The sequence below is a fragment of the Hyla sarda genome, chromosome 2, assembly GCF_029499605.1.
Source record: "Hyla sarda isolate aHylSar1 chromosome 2, aHylSar1.hap1, whole genome shotgun sequence".
Taxonomy (NCBI): domain Eukaryota; kingdom Metazoa; phylum Chordata; class Amphibia; order Anura; family Hylidae; genus Hyla; species Hyla sarda.
The window spans coordinates 118,594,273-118,614,915 of record NC_079190.1 but is presented as its reverse complement, the minus strand read 5'-3'; the positions used below and the strand labels follow the sequence as shown (position 1 = coordinate 118,614,915).

General features: G+C 39.4%; 1 protein-coding gene across 7 annotated transcripts in view; it reads right to left on the bottom strand.

Moving 5' to 3' along the window:
• RUBCNL (rubicon like autophagy enhancer) overlaps window positions 1-20,643 on the bottom strand; it is a 96,295-nt gene that overhangs the window by 31,280 nt on the left and 44,372 nt on the right. For 5 of the 7 annotated variants that reach the window (XM_056560445.1, XM_056560450.1, XM_056560447.1 and 2 more), the window contains exons 2-4: window positions 9,620-9,717; window positions 9,217-9,316; window positions 3,610-4,266 (exon numbers count right to left, since the gene is read on the bottom strand). In XM_056560445.1, the coding sequence (XP_056416420.1) occupies window positions 3,610-4,266; window positions 9,217-9,316; window positions 9,620-9,717 (855 nt within the window). Of the gene's footprint in view, window positions 1-3,609; window positions 4,267-9,216; window positions 9,317-9,619; window positions 9,718-13,712; window positions 13,792-19,549; window positions 19,644-20,643 lie in introns of those variants that run through there. The other 2 variants (XM_056560449.1, XM_056560444.1) reach the window with 2 other exon arrangements.

The following is a 20,643-nucleotide window of genomic DNA, read 5'->3' as shown; positions in this document are numbered from 1 at the left end:
TATATTATATATATATATATTCCCGAGACAGGTGTCATCAGAGAGCACTTAGACAGAAAAGAACAACTCCACTTCGGCAGCTCATAAGTACTGAAAGGATTAACTATATAATATAACACACACACTCTTTCTCTCTCTCCAGGAGAGCAGCACAACCAAATAGAGATAATCCGTATAGTAGGTGCAAGCCGTATGGAAGCTCTGGTCAGTGGCTCCACTCTTCCATGTTCCAGAGAACAGCAGCACACACAAAAAAAAGGTGTAAAAAAAAGGGAAGATTTATTGCATCAATGCAGTGTAGTACAGAACAACGTTTCTGTGACCTCACGTTGCCATATTATTTATTTATATGTGTGTGTGTGTGTGTGTTTTCCAGGATAACCCCTTTTTGAAGTTTCTTCAGTTGTTACACATTAACTGCTATAATTTAGTGTGTAATCCATTACAAAAAAAAATTACAAAAAAAAAATTACAAAAAAAAAATTGGAGAACCCTCTGGGGTGACCACTCAAACTGGTTTGTCTCTAAGGCTGAATTCACATCACGTTCTGATTGTACATAAACAGACCTTCAAAAAAGTTATTCCAACGTGTACTGCAGTTTGGCCATAGACTTTAATAGACCAAACAAACAATCTATTAAAGAGTAACCGTAATCAACAAAAACTTTTCATATAATGTAGATAATACCATTATATGTATATTTGTAATATACATTGGTTAACAAATATGTATATTTTTGTCCCTGCAGCTATTGCCTGTGTGTCTCTATGAGGAGTCCAAATACAGGAAGTGATGGTGGACAAGCAGGGCCCTGTACACTTAGGACAAGCAGGGCCCTGTACACTTAGGACAAGCAGGGCCCTGTACACTTAGGACAAGCAGGGCCCTGTACACTAAGGACAAGCAGGGCCCTGTACACTGAGGACAAGCAGGGCCCTGTACACTGAGGACAAGCAGGGCCCTGTACACTTAGGACAAGCAGGGCCCTGTACACTTAGGACAAGCAGGGCCCTGTACACTTAGGACAAGCAGGGCCCTGTACACTTAGGACAAGCAGGGCCCTGTACACTTAGGACAAGCAGGGCTCTGTACACTTAGGACAAGCAGGGCTCTGTACACTTAGGACAAGCAGGGCTCTGTACACTTAGGACAAGCAGGGCTCTGTACACTTAGGACAAGCAGGGCTCTGTACACTAAGGACAAGCAGGGCTCTGTACACTAAGGACAAGCAGGGCTCTGTACACTAAGGACAAGCAGGGCTCTGTACATTAAGGATCTGTGACATGCTATGGGCTCACACATGAGGATTTTTTCACCTAAAAATATACAAATTTTTTAACCAATGTATATTACAAATATACATATAAAATTGTATTATCTACATTATATAAAAAGTTTTTGTTGAAGATAGGTACACTTTAAGCACTATGTTTGGTCTGTTTCACAATGTTATACATTATACTCATTATTTTTATATTAACATTAGAGTCTCATAACTACATACAAATACTACAAGAAATTAGGAGAGAAGGTTCCTGAAAATGTCAGTAAGTGGCTTTAAAGCCTCAGCAAGGCAGCAATTTCACTGTGAGCATCTGACTTCTTGTTCCTGTCTAGCAATGACTTGCTGGACACTTGTAAGTAAGGGGGGGGGGGCGCAAAATATATCTATTTCAAGATTTTACACAATGTCTGTACATTTATTGGCCTCAGGAATTGACCTTTTTTTCTCTCTCAGCTCAATAGGATGTCTTCCAGGCTTCTGTACACGTATGGGGCTATCCAATTGATTTACTACCCAACACCACTTACACGATCCTGCAAGCTCTGCTCTGGGTCTCATGCAGTCGAGCTGTTTGTCTGCTCACAGAGCGGGAAAGCCGAACTGGATAAGGGTGCATTCACACTAGGATTGTGCGATACGGCAGCTGGACCCGGCAGGAAAATGTAAGAATCGTCCTCTGCTGTATCCTTGCCATCAGACAGTGACTCCGGTCGGCTCATTTTTGCACCATATCAATTATATCGCCGGACTAAACCATGGCAGACAGCAGTTTTAACTCCGGCAGGCTCATTTAAATGAATGGGATGCAGCGTGGGTTGGGCGGGGAAATGTAAAAAACCCATGCTGCATCCCATTCATTTTAAGGGGTACTCCAGTGGGGAAAATTTTTTTTTTTTTTTTTTTTTTTTTTTTTTTTTTTATCATCAATTGGTGCCAGAAAATTAAACAGATTTTTTAAATTACTTCTATTAAAAAAAAAATCTTAATCCTTCCAGTACTTATTAGCTGCTGAATACTACAGAGGAAATTATTTTCTTTTTGGAACACAGTGCTCTCTGCTGAATCACGAGCACAGTGCTCTCTGCTGACATCTCTGTCCATTTTAAGAACTGTCCAGAGTAGGAGAAAATCCCCATAGCAACATATGCTGCTCTGGATAGTTCTTAAAATGGACAGAGATGTCAGCAGAGAGCACTGTGCTCGTGATTCAGCAGAGAGCTCGGTGTTCCAAAAAGAAAATAATTTCCTCAGTAGTTTTCAGCAGCTAATAAGTACTGGAAGGATTAAGATTTTTTTTATAGAAGTAATTTACAAATCTGTTTAACTTTCTGGCACCAGTTGATTTAAAAAAAAAAAAAAGTTTTCCACCAGAGTACCCCTTTAAATGAGCCAGCCAGAGTAAAAACCGCGGTCTGCCACAGTTTTTAGTCCGGCGATTGATATGGTGCAAAAATGAGCCGACCGATCTGATGGCAGGGATATGGCAGCGAATGTTTCTTAAATTTCCCTGCCGGGTCCGGCTGCCGTGTCACACAATCGTTGTGTAAATGTAACCTGATTGATTGTAGCAAGTAAATCAGACAAGCTAGGGTAAGTCAGTTATCAAAACAATTACATACAATTATTATAAATCCATCAACCATTACTAAAATGAGAAATATCCCCCTATTTACCAAAAGTCAAAGCTGAGAAAACCCCTTTCAGATTTTGAAGAACAGCATTTTCACCAATTTATTGATTCTGAACATTGAGCTTACATAACCTAACAGTGGTCATGTACTATAAATAGCTGTTGGCCAAAGGTTTTATTCGGGCAACAGCTACACCACCCCCTACCCCCATACACAAACAAGCTCAGCCAAAGGTGTTAGTACTGTATGCTATATGGGGAGGATGAAGAAAGCAATTGCCCGGCACCTCATCTATTGGACATTCTGAAATTCACTAGATCCCCCCCCCCCTCACCCCAGCATCTGCTATCAGGGAAAGTTGGGACACCCAAGCAAGCAAAAAAAAAAATCAGTAGGTATAGTCAATATGAAACAAATATATATAGTAATTTTAAGTCAGTCTCTTTATGATGCCACAGTCTCCACGGCCTCGCCCATGCTTAGAGAGTGACCCGTTTTCATGATTCATGGGGCCCCCAGCAGCCAGACCCCCACTGAACAGCTAACTGTCCTCTATTCTGTAGATGAGAGATACATGTTAACCTTGGGATAACCCCTTTAAATTCTCAAAAGCGGCTATATCCACTCCCACTGACCCAGAAACAATACCTTAGCAGAAGCAACTCACAAGTCAAACATCAAGGGAACTTACCTTTAAAGAGATTTGTACAGGACTGTGATCTCTGAGGGAAGGACTTAACCTCTTCTATGGTGGAAGCCTCAGTGTCCATTGTAGCCTCATTTAAGTCCAAAGTGAATTGTTCTGGAGGAGTATCATACAGACTTATCGTAGGTGGTGCAATACTAGGTGAAGAAAATCTTCGATTCTGCTTTTGTAAGTTTACAGGTAAGTTCAGTGGTGAAATAAATTCAGGTCCAGGTGATATGACCTCGAAGCAGTTCTTGCATTTCGTGAAAGTTGACATTTCCAGGTCAGGTTCCCCTAGTGTGCTTGTGATTGGTGCTCTGGGTGAGGATGCAAGAGAGTCCAATGGCGGAGTATTAGGAGAGTCCAACTGAGCGTTATCCCAGGCGGCTTTGTTTCGATGAAAGCGGATGTCATTTTGTAGAAGTGGCAGTAAAGGTACACCTTCAGCTTCACTATCTGAATCCTCATTACCAGCGATGCTGCTGTTCTCCGAGTTCTCCATATCATTGTCCAGCAAAAGTGTGTTTGCAGACAATGGGGATTTAGCACTGCTCGGTAGCTTTAAGACTGAAGAGAGGATTTCTTTAATTGCAGTAGCGCTATCAGGGTAAGAGCCATAGCTACCCCTTACTCCAATAACTGCTGGGCGAGGTAGTTCATCTACAAGAGAAGAAAACATATTCAGAAGGAGAGAAAAAAATATATATATAAAAATCAGGAAGGCTGGGTTCACATATATCAGGCATCCGGCATAGTTTCCCTCCGGCGTGCATCGGAGGGAAACTGATGCTAGAACAGATCCCATTCATTTGAATGGGACAGTAACAATCATCCAGCGTTTCAGTTTTGACGCCAGAAACAATGGAGGTCCAGAAGACCAGTCCGGCTTCTCCAACCACCTGGCGTCAAAACTGAAACGCTGGATGATTGTTAACTGTCCCATTCAAATGAATGGGATCTGTTCTAGCATCAGTTTCCCTCCGATGCACGCCGGAGGGAAACTATGCCGGATGCCTGATATATGTGAACCCAGCCTAACAAAGTAGAACTGCCCAAAATTGAACAAAGTCAAAAGCCAAGGGTGACAATACAAAATTTCTATGTGTTATCGCTAACAGTGAAGGGTTAGTAGCGCAGGTTTATACATGCTGCCAGCATACAAATGCACCATTTTTAATACGTTATCACATTTAGGTTTAACATTCTGTGCAAATTATCTTAATTCATCTTTATGGGAGCTCACAGGTCTTGTAAGCTCTTAAAAGATCTGCAGTAAGATACACATATGTATACATACCCTAAAGCTCTTTAAAAAAAAAATTTGATTTTAAAATCTTTTTTATGTAAAAAAAAAAAATTGTTTTTATTTTTTATTTTTTGTCCCCCCATTTTAAATATTTGTTATCTAAAATATTGCTGATTTCACTCAGGACACTGAACCCAATAGCTTGGGTCATAGGATGCCTACTAAATATTTCCTTAGAAGTCAATGGACCAGTCATAAAAAAAAACTGCCTTAAAAAAAACAAAAATAAAAACTCTTTGTTGTCCATAGAAACCAATCACTAAAGCAGGACACTAAATTATTAGTTGCTATGGGCAGTAAAGACAGTTTTTTAGTTCAAGTTGTTTTGATTAGAGGTTTTTCAAGATTATAATACATACAACAATTAATACAGTCATGGCCGTAAATGTTGGCACCCCTGAAATTTTTCAAGAAAATGAAGTATTTCTCACAGAAAAGGATTGCAGTAACACATGTTTTGCTATACACATCAGGGATGTGGAATTTTTTTTTTTTTTTTTTGTGTTTTGGTCTGTTTAGGTTTATTTTGTTTTCTTTCCCCCTCATGGAACCCTTCTTCCAGTGGGAAATTAGAAAACGTGGGGAGAATATTGTTGTTTACATTTTTGAGAAACGTAACATGCCTTTGTAGAGTTAATGTATAAATAAAAAACTGAAATAAAAATGGAAGTATTAAAAAAAGGGATGTGGAATTCCTATCGCCCGACACCCGGGACATGCAGTTCCGGGCGCCGGGCAGGTGAATTTTTCCGGCCCTTAGCCCGGCTTCGGGCAAGCAGGGCCGGACCAGACAAGCGCTGCGGCGCTCTGCAGACTGTATGGAGCGGCTCCCGACTCCTGCCCGCTCCATACTCTGCAGCCCCCGGCTGTGGAAACGTGTGTCCTCCTAAGCAGAGCAGTGGAGATGAGAAGCTGTGCACGTCCTATTTCCCCTGCTCTGCCTTCTTTCTCCCCGTGCAGGCCTGCATCCTCTGCCTTCGCTCCACACAGCTCTAGCTTTGTAGAGCTGAGGGGAGGAGCGGACGCAAGTCTGCATGGGGCGCAAGTTTCCAGCCAGCATGCAGCACTTAGCAGCCTGTATGGAGCGGGCTCTGGACTCCTGCCCGCTCCATACTCTGCTGCACCCGGCTGTTCCCAGTAGCCGGGGGCCGCCGCTAATAGCCAGCATGCGGCGATAGCCGCGGCTGGCTATTAACCCTTTAGATCGCCGCTGTCAAAGCAGACAGCAGCATATAAAGGGACATGTGTATGCTCCCTGGTGGATCGCCGCCGTCGAGTCCACCCCCCGCGCAGCACGATCGTGGGCGGGCGATCCACTATAGAGTTAGCCAGAGGGCTTACCTCAGCTTCCTGCTGTCCCGTGGCTCTGTCATTGATAGATCCTGGCTGGACTAGGCTCTATCAATGGATCGCAGAGCACAAATCTAATGATTCCTCCTAAAAGTCTAATAAAGTGTTAAAAAAATAAAAAAAAGTTTGAATAAAAGTTTTAAAAACACACCTTAACCCCTTCCATGTTAAAAGTTAAAATGACCCCCTTTTCCTATATAAAACCATGCAAACATAATAAAAATAAACATATTTAGTATCGCTGCGTGCGTAATTGTACAACCTATTAAAATATAGCATTATGTATGCCATACGGTAAATGTAAAAAAAAAAAAAAAAAAAAAAAAAAAAACACTGAATTGCAATTTTTATAATATCCCAGAAAAAAAGTTAAAAAGTCAGATCAATACCAAAATGGTGCAGATACAAAAAACAGATTATGGCGCAAAAAATTTGCCCTCATACAGCCTGGTATGCGGAAAAAAAAAAGCTACAAGTTCAGAATTTTTTTTAAATTAGTAAAACATGACGTATCCTATAAAAATCTGGTATCGCTGTAATCAGGCGGCCTAAAGTGTGAAACTAACATGTTATCTGACTACAAGGTAAATGGTGTAGAAAAGAAAACCACAAAATCTGCAAAATTATCTTTTACTCTTTCAATTTCACTTCACCTAAATATATATTTATTTTGGTTCGGAGAATAGGTTATTGAAAAATTAAAAAGGTATCATTATAGTAGGTATTTATGGCTATTATAGGGCGAGGAGGAAAAAATCAGAGCGTAAAAGCGAAAATTGGCCGGACAAGTGGATCGTCATGAGGGACAAGTAGATTTTGCTCCATTTTAGTCCTGTGGACAAGTAGTTTTTTATAACATTTCCACACCCCTGCACATGTTTATTCCCTTTGTGTGTATTGGAACCAAACCAAAAAAAAGGAAGGGGAAAACATTTTTTACAAGAAATTAAATAAAAAAAGAAGCACATTGGACATAATGTCACACCAAACTCCATAAATGGGCTGGGCAAAACTATTGGCACCCTTTCAAAATTGTGGAAAAATAAGATTGTTTCAAGTATGTGATGCTCCTTTAAACTCACCTGTGGAAAGTAACAGGTGTGGACAGTATAAAAATCACACCTGAAAGCAGGTAAAAAGGAGAGAAGTTCACATAGTCTTTGCAGTGTGGGACTGTATGTGCCACACTAAGCATAGACAACAGAAAGAGGAGAAGAGAACAGTCTGAGGACTTGAGTCCAAAATTGTAGAAAAATATCAACAGTCTCAAGGTTACAAGTCCATCTCTAGAGATCAAGATTTGCCTTTGTCAACAGTGCGCAACATTATCAAGACTTTTTCAACCCATGGCACTGTAGCTAATCTCCCTGGGTGTGGACAGAAGAGAAACATTAATGAAAGGTGTCAACGCAGGATCGTCCGGATGGTGGATAAGCAGCCCCAAACAAGTTCCAATAATATTAAAGCTGTCCTGCAGGCTCAGGGAGTATCAGTGTGAGCACAAACTATCAGTCAGCGTTTCATTTCATTTAAATGTTATGGCAGGAGACCCAGGAGGACCCCACTGCTGACACAGGCATAAAAAAGCATGACTACATTTTGCCAAAATGAACTTGAGTAAGCCAAAATTCTTCTGGGAAAACGCCTTGTGGACAGAGGAGACCAAGATGGAGCTTTTTGGTAAAGCACATCATTCTACTGTTTACCAAAAACGGAAGGCCTACAAAGAAAAGAACACAGTACCTACAGTGAAATATGGTGGAGGTTCAATGATGTTTGGGGTTGTTTTGCTGCCTCTGGTACTGGATGCCTTGAATGTGTGCAAGGCATCATGAAATCTGAGGATTACCAACAGGTTTTGGGTCACACTGTACAGCCCAGTGTCAGAAAGCTGGGTTTGAATCCAAGATCTTGGGTCTTCCAGATGGACAACATATGTCAAGAAATGGATGGCAACAAAGCTCTGGAGAGTTCTGAAGTGGCAGCAATGAGTCCAGATCTAAATCCTATTGAAAACCTGTGGAGAGATCTTAAAATTGCTGTTGGGAAAATGTGTTCTTCCAATAATAGTGACCTGGAGCAGTTTGCAAAGGAAGAGTGGTCCAACATTCCAGCTGAGAGGTGTAAGAAGCTTATTGATGGTTATTAAGAAGCCACTGATTTCAGTTATTTTTTTCCAAAGGGTGTGCAACCAAATATTAAGTTAAGGGTGCCAATAATTTTGTCCAGCCCATTTTTGGAGTTTGGTGTGATATTATGTCCAATTTTCTTTTTTCTCTCCCTTTTTTGGTTTAGTTCCAATACACACAAAGGGAATAAACATGTGTATAACAAAAAATGTGTTACTGCAATCCTTTTCTGTGAGTAATACTTAATTTTCTTGAAAAAATTCAGGGGTGCCAACATTTATGGCCACGACTGTAAAGTAGGTACGACATAATGTTATAAATGGAGTATGCACTTTTAGACTGTTTTAATAAGTTACTTCCAAAGGCAAATCCCCTCCAGTTTATTGTTCCCTATGGTCCATGTAGCTGCAGTAAAGCATCTCTCTAAGTGATGTAAATGAAGCCCAGGCAATATGTCTGTCCCATACTAATGTACACTAACAAAGAAAAATTCTAATAAAAAATAAATAAATAAAGTTACAAATCAGAAAATAAAGGTTAGAAAAATAGCATGTTTCAGCATCAATAAGGAAAAAAAAAAGTCTAGCCATCACATACAAGTGTAGCTGTCTCTTTAAAAACATTAGCATTGACCTAAAGAGATGCCAAAAGTTATGGTCAGTTCATGTCTGAGTGTTTAGACTCCCACTAATTGTTAGAACAAGCAAAAAAATTTATAAATAAATAAATAAATAAAAAAAAGCTGACCAAGACAACCCCATAGACTTACATATGTTATTTATAGGTGATAATGAATTAATCTTATAGCCCATGCATGATAAATACCTTCAGGAAATAGAATGGTAGGGATCCTTGGCACCAGGGTCAAAGGAGAATCCGGAACGCCCAGTGATTTTAAGTCAGGATAGCGTTTATCACTTACCACCTAAAAAAAATATTTTAAAAAACAAAGCTGTAAATAAAAGCTGTCCGGTATATCAGCCTCACACATACCCTGCCATCAGTTAACCTAAGTAATGGAACATCAGTACTAGTGCGCAAAGTAATTGTATGTAAAATAATAGCTGTACCTACTTACAATCTAAGCACAAGAGAACAAAAGAAAGGAAAAGAAATATATGTTTGGGCTGCAACTTCCTTAACAACAACAGCATTAGATAGTCTTTTCTAACCTAACAGGAACAAATAACCGGTATTAGGAATTACCCTGCGGTCCAGTTATTCATACCTGTGCAGCTCTCGTACAATTCTGAACTCTCTTTGTAGTGTAGCTGGTCAATGTAATAGCGTGCACAGACATGGCTGGGGGCCCATGAAGTCTGCTACCTAAAATATACAATAAATAAGAGATTAGTCATATACAGGAGACATAATAAAGAATAAGAAACAACTAAAATAATTATTCTGCTGAATACATATCACAAGCAGAAATAAACACCAATAAACAGGTAACAGACTTCCCATAAATTGGTCATGTTCAAAAGATAGGCAAGTGGAATAGTCAACCCCATAGATCGTGGTGAATGGTTTCTGTACAGCAGTTATGGTGGAAAACTATTATTTATTTATTTTTTTTAAATATACTGGTGCCAGAAAGTTAAACAGATTTGTAAATGACTTCTATTTAAAAATCTTAATCCTTCCAGTACTTATCAGCTGCTGTATGCTCCACAGGAAGTTCCTTTCTTTTTGAATTTCCTTTTCTGTCTGACCACACACTTTCTGGCACCAGTTGATTTGAAGAAAAACATATTTTTTAAGATTTCCTCCGGAGTACCCCTTTAAATGTGCTGGCACTATGTAAGCAACATGAAACATAAAATGTGAAGTTCTGTGAGGTGTCAGTGCCAACAATACAATGCTCAGTTTTGTTTGCGGTAATTCCCAGCCATTCACAGGTTAGTCCAAGTACAGTTCTTTTACTGTACCAATCCTATTATTAGCTTTGGTGTGGAAGGACGAAAATAAATGTCAAAAAGCACATTCCTCCTTTCTAAGCAAGAGCTGCTGAAAATAGCACCGTCAGCTTCAGATAAACCCTTCTGCTTTGTTCTCCTACAGAAACAGATGACATCAGCTCGTATATTCCGGAGGCCAAAGCAAGTACTTGAAATGCAATATTATGAGAGAAGGCAACGTCCAGTCCACACAATAAGTGATAAAGCAAAGGGTTCAGGAGCTCACCTCTTCAACCACCTGTGTGACAGACCGGCCAGCAACATCTCTGGCTTCCATTTCAACCACAAAGAACAATAAGGATGTCCAGCAGAAAGGTGTGAAGATGAATTTCCTGGCTTAATGGAAGCAGCCACATAACATACAGGGTAGACATAAGAGCGATGTATACACCTGACACATTGCGTAATAGTCATAGTGTGCCCACTCGCAAAACGCGTCAGGTGTATACAATTGCTCGTATGTCTACCCTCTATGTTGGATTATTCAGTATAGCAAAGAAATTCACCTTAACACCTTTGTGCTGAACAACCTATTTATTGTGCACAGTAAATGCTGTGGAACTTGAAGTTTCTCATTGTGGTAATTTCTCCCAAAAGGCAAAATGTGTGAAGATTGTAGTTACGTAAAATTGACCACATAGGCCCTGATTTATCAAAATGTGTAAGAAAAAGTGATTATTCGCATAGTAACTAATCACAGCTTAACTTTCACTTTACCCGTACTTAACCCAATATACTGGGTTATAGTGCGGATGAAGAGTGGATGAAGGGGTTACTTACATTTATAGGTGTAGTACTTTTATAGAGTTATGCCAGTTTATTCATTGCTATTACGCTTCTGTGCACAATGGAGGCGAGGGGCCAGCTCACTGAGCTCCCCTGCCTCTTCAATATTCACTGCCCAGCCCGTCCCAGTGCAGTTAAACCACAATAAGATAAAAAGGACTCACAGGAAAGGTGAAAAGTTGTTCCTTTCATTTAACCCCAGATGACCTGTGACATTCAATTTTATAATCCAGAGTGCTTATTTGCACAATAAATATGCATCTTTATTTTCTCCAATGGGGACACTTGTAACTTTCTTCAATCCGGCAAACTTCAAGCCAGCGCTGCTATTGTCATGGCATTCAGCCATATGGGCAATAAAACGGGGGGCACCCTTGCCTGTTTGGAGGGAGTACAAATGCTCTCTAATCTGTACACTCTGTTTGCGTTTAGTTTTCCCAAGTACAGAAAAAATTACAGGGACATAGCATACAGTATACGGTGTAGGATGACTTGCAGGTTAGCTTTATAACGAAAATGTTAACTCCCCCTAGAATAAAATTTCTTTTGGCCAGATCAAACTGGCAAAAGTTACAATTTCTACATGGCAAGTAACCTTTGGGTTCTATTTTTCTCAGCCAGTTTTCGCCTGCAGCCTGAGCGGTTAGTTTTTTCTTTTTTTAGAAAATCTCCTACCGTAGTAGTTTTTCCAAAAACTGATAATCTGTTTTCCTTTGCATCTTTTCCCAGTTTTGTATCATTCTCAAAAAATACCAGTTATCCAATATGCTTTTCTTAATTATTTGGTTTATAGGAGAATTTGCAAAGGAAAAAACTAAGCGTTTATTTTTATTGTCACTGCCTGGATTTCTTTATTTTTCATAATTTTTTTTTTTTAGGTAAATAGTTGTTCACGTGTGCTTTTTTGTGTTTTCTGGAATGCTTTTTCAATCAATGCTTGTGGGTAACCCCTCTCTTACTCGTATGGATAAATCTTCGGCTTGTTTTAGGAAGGTGTTCTGATCGCTGTTTACTCATTTTAATCTCAAAAACTGACTGTAGAGAATATTGTCTTTCACATAGATGGGGTGGGAACTGTTCTAATGTAATATAGAATTTTTTGGCAATGATTTTTCTATAGCCAGCAGTAATTAGATTTCCCTTTTCTATATTTAGTCTGACATCTAGAAAATGCAGTGTAAGACCACCAAACACGCTTATTAACAGTGTTTTTTTTTTTCCGTTCAGAAACTTAATAAAAGCATGGAAGTCAGATTCAAGGCCATCCCAGATGATTAGGACGTCATCTACGTACCTAAGAAAATATTTGATCTGTTGGATATACAGATTATTGGTGGAAAACACAAATTTTTGTTCTAATATAGCCAAAAAAAAAAAAAAATGTGCGTAGGTACGTGATACAGGAGAGCCCATGGCTGTGCAATGGGCCTGCCTGTACCATCGACCAATATGCAAGAAATTGTTATTGTTAAAGGACAAAGAGAAGGGACTCGCATACAAACTCAATGAAATCCTTAGATATTCCAACACCTGACAAAAAAGGTATCCATTGTCTCTACACCCGCATCGTGGGGGATGCGGGGTGTACAGGCTTTCAATGTCGATAGAGGCTAACTGATAAGAGTCTTGCCAAATGAATCCTTCAAATGCGGTCAATAATTCACCTGAATCTTTTAATACAGTAGGAATCCCTTTGAGTAGTCGGGCTATCAGCCATTCTAGATAGCTAGATAAAGATTTTGTAGGAGCCTCTATTCTGGCGACCAATGAATAAATAAATGGGCATTACTCAACAAGTACCACACCTATTAATGTAAGTAACACCTCTTTTCAGACCTGTTCACCTGCACTATAAGGCCTCTTTCACACTATCAAATAGTTCCGTTTAGGAACTTCCGTCACAAGTTCCGTCACTATATCGGGGAAAACCTGCTGTTACAAAACCCCTGAGGGCCGTGACTAAATCACATTGCAGCCTATGGGGTTTTGTAACTGTCCGTTTGCACCAGTATATGCCCGTAATTCATTACGGACGTGATACAGTGGCGGGACATCGTGGCAGAAAAATTACTGCATGGAATACCCCTTTAACCTTACATTTTGTGCCTCAAAAATAAACTCCAAATAAAGAACGTGTTAACATAGCCTTAAACTTGATCTTCTGCTATAGAACTATGAACAGTCAGAAGGACTACCTCAATATCAATGGAACATCTGCATTACAATATGTAAGTGATGTCATTATATAACTAGTTCAGGCCATCCTTTAGATCGGGAAGAATAAACCTAGTGAGAGAATCTCTTCACCAACAAAACTGTGAGTGGTAAATTGAGAACCTCCGTCTTTCTTGTTGGTATGAAGAGACCCTGCCTATACTGGAACCTAGAATAACTAGGAGGGTATGTAAGCATTTATATTTGGTGGTCACTACACCACTCTGATCAGGTCACTATGTAGTTACAAAGATGGGAACAGATCAGTAGAAACTATAGAAGCGACACAAAGAAAGAATCCAAGTCTAGACCAATTGTATACCTAAAAATACTACAAACAACTCAACACCATTAACAACTCACCTGAGAGACGGGCAAGAAGTTCTTCATAATAACATAAATTGGAATATAAAGCAAACGAATGCATCAAAAACTAAAAAGCAAAATTATTTGGAGAAGATATGAGAACTCGCTGTTCTCCAAAAGGGAGTAGACACTGCTTTAATTTATGGGGGTTTTTTTTTTGCACTTATTAAAAGGAAGTTACTGTGGTCACTGCAGAGGGAGGGTTTTTTCTATTATTAAAGGAACAGACAAAAGGAAAACAAGAAACTAGATTGTTTCCCTAGAACAACTGCTAAGTTAAAGAGATTTTCTGGAATAATAAAAAAAAAAAAAAAAAAAGCCAACTTAGCCCTCGGCTCACCCTTATCCCAGCACCACTGCCAAGCTCTGGTGTTCCTGACAAAAGGTGCCTCAATGGGCTCCCTGTGCACATAATACATTGATAGGACATTTGTTGTATTTTATTCCATGAAAACCTGCGATGCTTCTAACAAGGCTTCACACAATAGGACAACGCAAAGATGGATTCATTCACCTTCCACTTTTTAAATATGGGAAAGAGGAGTCGGTAGGAGCCGACTTCCTGACATTTTCTTCCAGCCAAGTAGGACATTGCTAGAGGGCCGCATCCTACACATTCCTGTGCTGCCGTCCTCTTATACTGGCAGGAAGTTACATGTGATCCCCTCTTCCTGCCATCTTCTTCGCAGAAGTGACCTATTGCAGTATTCTTCCACCAAGGCATAAGAAAAACCAGCGCTGACAATTCAGGATACATAACATTTAAGGTCAGCCCACACTGCGAGGACATTCAACCAGATTGGTTTACTGTATAGCCAATATAATAAAATGTTTAATAGCTGAAAATTCTGATTTCATGAAACATCCCTAAAACAAATGAGCTTTCCATATAGTGTGACCTCTCTAGTTCACCATTTCTTGTGACAGATTTTTAGTTTCACCATACATTATGTATACCAGCCAATTTGTAGGAGAAGACCACCCCTACAGAATACCATGAAACGGTGGGTCGTCTTAGGCTACTTTCACACTGCTGTTGGACCCACCTGTAACGGGTCCATTAGGCTTTTTTTTTTTTTTTGCATTAACGGTCGCTATTGTGACTCGTCAAAATGTGCACCACAGGATCCCATTGATTATAATGGGGTCCGTTGTTTTAGAGGAGTAAAAAATAATGAAAAATAAAAACTGTGCATGCACAAATTTTTCTCCGCATATACTCCTGCTTACACACTGCCAGGACATAACCGCAGTGGGAAAGCAGCCTTAGGGTGCGTTCACACTGAGTAATTCAAGAGGAATTTACTTGAGTAATTCCTCTTGAATTCTCCGCTCCAAATTAATGCACATCTCCTCTGCCCATTGACTTTAATGTTTTTTCTGCTGTCCTGTTCACACATCGGAAATTCTGCTAGCGGAATTCCGATGCTGAATTCCGTTCCGCTTGAAGAATGAGCATGTTCATTCTTCAAGCGGAATCCACTAGCAGAAATCAATAGAAGTCAATGGCTAAAACAAATTCCGCCCGACATAGTTTTCGCTCGGAATTTGCGTGGAAATTGCTGAAAAACCCCTTAACTTCTTTCTCCCCCATTTCCGCACGCAATTCCACGCGAATAGAAAATTCTTTTTTCCGCACGTAAATTTTTCAGCGTGAATTCCTCTTGATTTGCTCAGTGTGAACGCACCCTTAAAAAAAAAAACATCCATTTTTTTTCCAGCGCAAAATAGAAGAAGTTTATTTTATCCCCATCAGACCTACTTGATGGCTGCTTCCTACTTCTTGTCTATAGATCTATCAATGTGAAATAGTAAAAGAGAAGAAAAAAAATTAAAAAAAAATAAAAAAAAAGCCTGCTAGTCATTACTCTGGTCCACCTGATTCTTCTGTTCACATTCCCTGAGGATGTTCTAAACATAAATCCCCACTTGCTAGAAAGGTTTATTCATTTTAAGTCATTGTCATTTACAATTTACATAGATCAGGTTGTTATGGATGTGGTGCTATCAATGTTGTGCATTTTTGTTTACATTTTTTTTTTTATGAGACTTTATTAAAATATATTGACTGGAAATGCAATTGGTTTCTTGCACAATACTTTGCACTGTATTTTCAGGCCTTGCCCTTCATTAGGTCCCTAAGTGTCATAGAACACAAAGGGCACCCTGCGATCGAAGCACTGACCCACAGTTTGATGCCGTAGTCACTAGAGACAGTGGCAAAAGAAATTAAATGGCCAGTCAGAGGTTTCCTTTGGTTAGACAGCTGAAGTACTGCTACACGTGTGTCATACAGTGCTGAAAATGTATAAAGAAAAAGCCCCTTGTCGTAAAAAGGTGTATTAGCGGTCACTAAGGCATTATCTACATGCTAAATGGTTAAAAGGCTCCAGTAAACCCATGCATTTTTAATCAACTGGTGCCAGAAAGTTAAAACAGATTTGTAATTTATTCTATTAAAAATATCTTAACCCTTCCAGGACTTAGCTGCTGTATAATACAGAGGAAGTTCTTTTCTTTTTAATTTCCTTTCTTTCTGACCACACTGCTCTCTGCTGACCCCTCTGTCCATTTTAGGAACTTTGCAGAGCAGGAGAGGTTTGCTATGGGGATTTGCTCCTACTCTGGACAGTTCCTGACATGTACAGAGGTGTCAGCAAAGAGCACTGTGGACAGACAGAAAGGAAATTCAAAAAGAAAAGAACTTCCTTTGTAGTGTACAGCAGCTGATAAGTCCTGGAAGGGTTAAGATTTTTTAATAGAAGTAATTTACAAATCTGTTTAACCAGTTGATTTAAAAAAAAAAAAATTTCCAGTGGAGTACCCCTTTAACACATTTTACTGGAATTTTGTCACTTGAACTCATCATAAACTGCAGGATTTGGAGATTCAGATCTGATTTCAAGATGGTCAGACTCCTAGGAACAACTTCCTGCAACATCTGTCAACCTTCACCCATTGGGTTTAGAATATATAGCTGTTCCCCGTCAGATCATGTGTTCGGCTGAATCACAATCTTTGCAGGAAATAAGGTTTAACATTCTAGTACAGTTGTAAACTCAACATTATTTACTTTGCTAAATTTTTTACAAATTTTTTAGAACTATAGTCACACTGGCAGCAAAACCCCTCAAGGTACGTTCACACATACAGGATTTGATGCATATTTTCTGCAGCTGATTTTGCTACTCAACATCAATGGGAAGCAATATCGCTGCACAAAATATGCAGTAAAAATATGCGGCAGATCCTGTACATGTGAACATACTGCATTATCTGCCTAAGGGTATCACAACTTTCCATTTACCCTGGGTCTGTTTTCTTACTGGGCTTTTGCGATTGTTAAGGTTGAAACTTTTTTTTTTTTTTTTACACAGCCATAGCTCCAAAAACATTTTTTTTTCTCAAATGCTGGAATGCCTCTTGAAGCCTTTTAAGAAAAAAAAGGTATGCATTATAAAGCATGAGGGAAATAGCAGCAGCTTGGGTCTGTGATGAACTGGTTGGTTTCAGACTACCATATTCTCAATAAGTGTGTAATGACACACCACACCACATCTGCAGCTGTAACACAGTTGTGGCTTCTTCAAGGCACTCAAATATACATACAGTGGGGATCAAAAATTTTGGGAACCCCAGATAAAAAATATGTATTAATGTGCATAAAGAAGCCAAAGAAAGATGGAAAAATCTCCAAAAGGCATCAAATTACAGATTAGACATTCTTATAATATATCAACAAAAGTTAGATTTTATTTCCATCATTTACACTTTCAAAATAACAGAAAACAAAAAAAGTGGTGTCTGCAAAAGTTTGGGCCCCCTGCAGAATTTATAGCATGCACTGCCCCTTAGCAAAGCTGAGACCTGCCAGTGTCATGGATTGTTCTCAATCATCATCTGGGAAGACCAGGTGATGTCAATCTCAAAGGTTTTAAATGCCCAGACTCATCTGACCTTGCCCCAACAATCAGCACCATGGGTTCTTCTAAGCAGTTGTCTAGAAATCTGAAACTGAAAATAAGTGACGCTCACAAAGCTGGAGAAGGCTATAAGAAGATAGCAAAACGTTTTCAGATGTCAATATCCTCTGTTCGGAATGTAATTAAGAAATGGCAGTCATCAGGAACAGTGGACGTTAAAGAAAGATCTGGAAGACCAAGAAAAATATCAGACAGAACAGCTCTCAGGATTGTAAGTAAAACTATTCAAAACCCACGTTTGACTGCACAATCCCTCCAGAAAGATCTGGCAGACAGTGGTGTTGTCGTACACTATTCCACTATAAAGAGATACTTGTACAAATATGGTCTTCATGGAAGAGTCATCAGAAGAAAACCTCTTCTACGTCCTCACCAAAAAAAAAAAAAATCAGCATTTAAACTTTGCAAATGAACATATAGACAAGCCTGATGCATTTTGGAAACAAGTTCTGTGGACCGATGAGGTAAAAATTGAACTTTTTGGCAGGAATGAGCAAAGGTACGTTTGGAGAAGAAGGGGAACAGAATTTAATGAAAAGAACCTCTGTCTAACTGTTAAGCATGGAGGTGGATCAATCATGCTTTGGGGTTGTATTGCAGCCAGTTGCACAGGGAACATCTGACGAGTAGAAGGAAAAATGGATTCAATAAAATTTCAGCAAATTTTGGATGCTAACTTGATGCCATCTGTGAAAAAGCTGAAGTTAAAGAGAAGATGGCTTCTACAAATGGATAATGATCCTAAACACACCTCGAAATCCACGGGGGATTACATCAAGAGGCGTAAACTGAAGTTTTTGCCTTGGCCTTCACAATCTCCTGACCTCAACATAATTGAAAATCTATGGATAGACCTTAAAAGAGCAGTGTGTGACAGACAGCCCAGAAATCTCAAAGAACTGGAAGACTTTTGTAAGGAAGAATGGGCAAAGATACCTCAAACAAGAATTGAAAGACTCTTGGCTGGCTACAAAAAGCGTTTACAAGCTGTGATACTTGCCAAAGGGGGCAGTACAAGATATTAACTCTGCAGGGTGCCCAAACTTTTGCAGACGCCATTTTTTTTTTTGTTTTCTGTTATTTTGAAAGTGTAAATGATGGAAATAAAATCTAACTTTTGTTGACATATTATAAGAATGTCTAATCTATAATTTGATGCCTTTTGGAGATTTTTCCATCTTTCCTTGGCTTCTTTATGCACATTAATACAAAATGTTTACCTGGGGTGCCAAAACTTTTGATCCCCACTGTAAGAATTGCCTTGTATAATCTGATCTGGAATTTCGGATTTTACAGCTTTAAATCTGTAGCAGATCCTTTGTGTATGTCTGAATGCACCCTGAGGAAACCTTTCAGCATTTTTGAGGCATGGACACTGCTGACAGCCCCATAAAGACATATCGGCTGTCTGAGAAAAATGCTGTTTAATGGCCTGGCTGCAAAAAAAAAAAAAAATAATAATAAAAAACCTGAAGTCTTGTTCCATGCAAACCAGCTATGAATGCTTCCTCTACCATCCAGTCAGAAGACATCTAGAGCTGTCAATCATGGCTTAGGGGAGGGGCCAGGAAACCTAATACAATGAGCTCTGTTCATGGAACAAGAAGACCCCACCTCCTGGACTCCTCTCAAGGGGACATTAAACATGCTGGATGGCAGAGACTTCAGGTTTGCTTTCACCCCCCTCCCTAATGTCTTTATGGGCTGTCATCTGTTTTGATGCCTACACACAGCCAACATTCACTTTAAGACCCTACAGCTTAATTACATCATTTAGACTTAAATTTAGAAACAAAAATGGAGGAAGAAAGAAAAAAAAAAAATCTTGCTACATGTAAACAGTGTTAATACATTACGTTCCGCTAGTTTTTATGATTCAGGATTCTTGAAAGTTGAAATTTTGTAAAGATCGATAGTTTCTCCTCAGGTGGGTCATTCACACGGGACCACTGAAAGGTCTGAGGTTCCTGTTTTAGGCCGCTTGCCAAAGCATTATGTGAGAGATTCATCAAAACTTGTGTAAAGGTAAAAGTTGCCCACAGCAACCAATCAGATCGCTTCTTTCACTTGTCAGAGGCATTTTCAAAAATGAAAGAAGCGATCTGATTGGTTGCTATGGGCAACTGGTCAACTTTTGATTAGTCTCCCCCTATATGCAAATCATAAAACGTATGTCAGCAACAAGTCTACTGTAGGAAGAAAACCAATTGTGTCCTTTCTAAGCAACTTTGTTGGCACAAGGGAACAATGTAAAGACACCCAGGTGCCCAACCTTGTTCTCTAATTCACCTCTACCAGAATGAGTGTAGGTAGCTGTACTTCATTTTGCAGTGAGCGTAACCTAAATGTACACGTCTCCCCCCCATGCAGTTTTTGTGGCCAAGGCCACTGAGTTTCACATTCTGTTTGAGCTGTAGTGCTATTCCGGTCTTCTCTCTCCTCACCACCAAGTATGCGGAGTGATCCCTGATGTGGTGAGCTGGCTGCCTCTGAAGTTAAAGGGTCTTCACTTCTCAAAAAAAAATGCTTAAAAAGGGGTACTCCGGTGGAAAACATTTTTTATTTATTTTTTTATCAACTGATGCCAGAAAGTAAAAAAAAAAAAGATTTGTAAATTACTTCTATTAAAAAAAATCTTTATCCTTCCAGTACCTATTAGCTGCTATATAGTACAGAGAAAGTTCTTTTCTATTTGGATTTCTTTTTTTTCTGTCCACGGTGCTCTCTGCTGACACCTCTGTCTGTATCAGGAATTGTCCAGAACAGGAGCAAATCCCCATAGCAAACATATGCTGCTCTGGACAGGTGTCAGCAGAGAGCACTGTAGACAAAAAAAAAATCCCCCCAAAAAAAAGCACTTTCTCTGTAATATACAGCCGCTAATAAGTACTGGGAGGATAAAGTAATTTACAAGTCTTAGAAAAAAAAGTAAATAAATAAAAAAG